The sequence below is a fragment of the Anneissia japonica genome, unplaced genomic scaffold (genome assembly GCF_011630105.1).
Source record: "Anneissia japonica isolate Jap-2015-1 unplaced genomic scaffold, ASM1163010v1 scaffold287767_len825999_cov190, whole genome shotgun sequence".
Lineage (NCBI taxonomy): Eukaryota > Metazoa > Echinodermata > Crinoidea > Comatulida > Comatulidae > Anneissia > Anneissia japonica.
The window spans coordinates 704,098-705,717 of record NW_022707033.1 but is presented as its reverse complement, the minus strand read 5'-3'; the positions used below and the strand labels follow the sequence as shown (position 1 = coordinate 705,717).

At 36.9% G+C, this 1,620-nt stretch overlaps 1 protein-coding gene across 2 annotated transcripts in view; it reads right to left on the bottom strand.

Moving 5' to 3' along the window:
• Positions 1–630: 630 nt before the first annotated feature.
• The window catches only part of LOC117106290, a 5,473-nt gene continuing 4,483 nt past the window's right edge, over positions 631–1,620 (bottom strand). For both annotated transcript variants that reach the window (XM_033247646.1, XM_033247647.1), the window contains one exon: positions 631–1,049. In XM_033247646.1, coding sequence (XP_033103537.1) covers positions 855–1,049 — 195 coding nt within the window. In that variant the 3' untranslated portion in view covers positions 631–854. The remainder of the gene's footprint in view (positions 1,050–1,620) is intronic.

The following is a 1,620-nucleotide window of genomic DNA, read 5'->3' as shown; positions in this document are numbered from 1 at the left end:
ATTTAGTAATAAATGCAACCTAGCGCTTTATAAATCTAACATAGGCCTATTATTATTATTAATAAATTAGGCCTAGTTAATGCAATAAAAAACTAAGTGAACTTATTTTTGTTAGGTTGTATTATTAATGTTATTAAATGTACTATAATAATTAATACATTTACGTAAAAAATAAATACAGGTGTTATTAGATTGTATATACTGTACTTAAATAAATAATGATTATGCTCTATGGTAAAATTAGTAAAATAAATATAACCTAATAAATAATTAGCCTAGTTAATAGAGAAAGTTAAAAGAGAGCTGCTTAGCTCTGTCTGCTAATCTGGTGGTAGCCACTGTGTGTGCGCTGAACCGTGGAGATCTCTAGGTCCCCGGTTCATTCCTATAGCTGCCTCTCAATTGTGTTTCAGCTAGAGGGCTGAAATACAAGTTACAATAGCGCACCGTCTTTCGGATGAGACGTTTAAGCCGTTAGTCCCGTGTGCATTTATGGCCCATGTAAACGCAGTACATTCTTCGGAAAAGAGTAGGGGATTGTCTCCCAGTGTACTGTTCAATCACCACCAGAAGGACTCCACTGGAAATAAGTCTTTTTCTAAACTTTCGTGGGCTATCCTTGGTGTTTACACCGAATAAATCCATTCCATTCCATAATACAATTAATAAAAAAAAAACTGATACTGTACTTCGCTAATTATACTATGAACACCAGAAATTACCATATGAGTAGGATTAACTAGGTGTGTAATGACTCCTGTCTATATCTTAACCAACACCCCTATTCTAAAATGGATCAAAAAATAGTTCTATTTTCTCTATGGTTAATGACATATTCCTACTGATATTTCTTCCTACAGTTCAATAGCCGTACAGGAACGCAACTTTAATTCAGTAGTGTAGAACTTATGATCATGTCCCTTAATATAAGTGACAACAGCTTTGGTAGTGATAATTTTATTCCGACAGCGGCATTGGAAACCTGGGTTACATTTGTCAGCTGCACACAATTTTTCCTGGACTTCCTGATATAAGTGAAATCGAATGAGCTATAAATGAAAATAAAATGACAAAATAAAACATGTGTTAATACGGTAAGTATGCCTACTGCTATAATAATAATAATAAATTTGCAATTTGTATAGCGCCTCCCGTTGGACCAACCTCGAGGCGCTTGACAACAACGGAAGGAAACGGACAAGAAAACCATGAACCTAGACTAACAACTCTCTAGACGCCTAGCCGAACCAGACCAACACCGCAACGTTTATCGGCAATTTAAGGCGTGAAGCCCGCCGATGCATGACTCACAGGTGCTCAAGTGATGGCGGTGTCTAGCTAAACAGTTAATGGGAAAAAAAATAAACAAAATAGTGGTAAAAAGTGTCTTAAAGAAATTCAGCAAAACTTTCAGTGAAGAGGTGAGTTTTGAGTTGTGTTTTAAAAAGCTGAAGTGAGTCGGCGATCCTGATTTCATCTGAAAGTGCATTCCATCAAGGTAATTCAACAAAAGGACGCACATCTCGGGACATCAAAGGTTATAACTCTGGCATCGACATTCTAGGCGCACGTGCGTCCCTACACGCTGAACGTCACAAAAACCATAGCAAACAGACCATA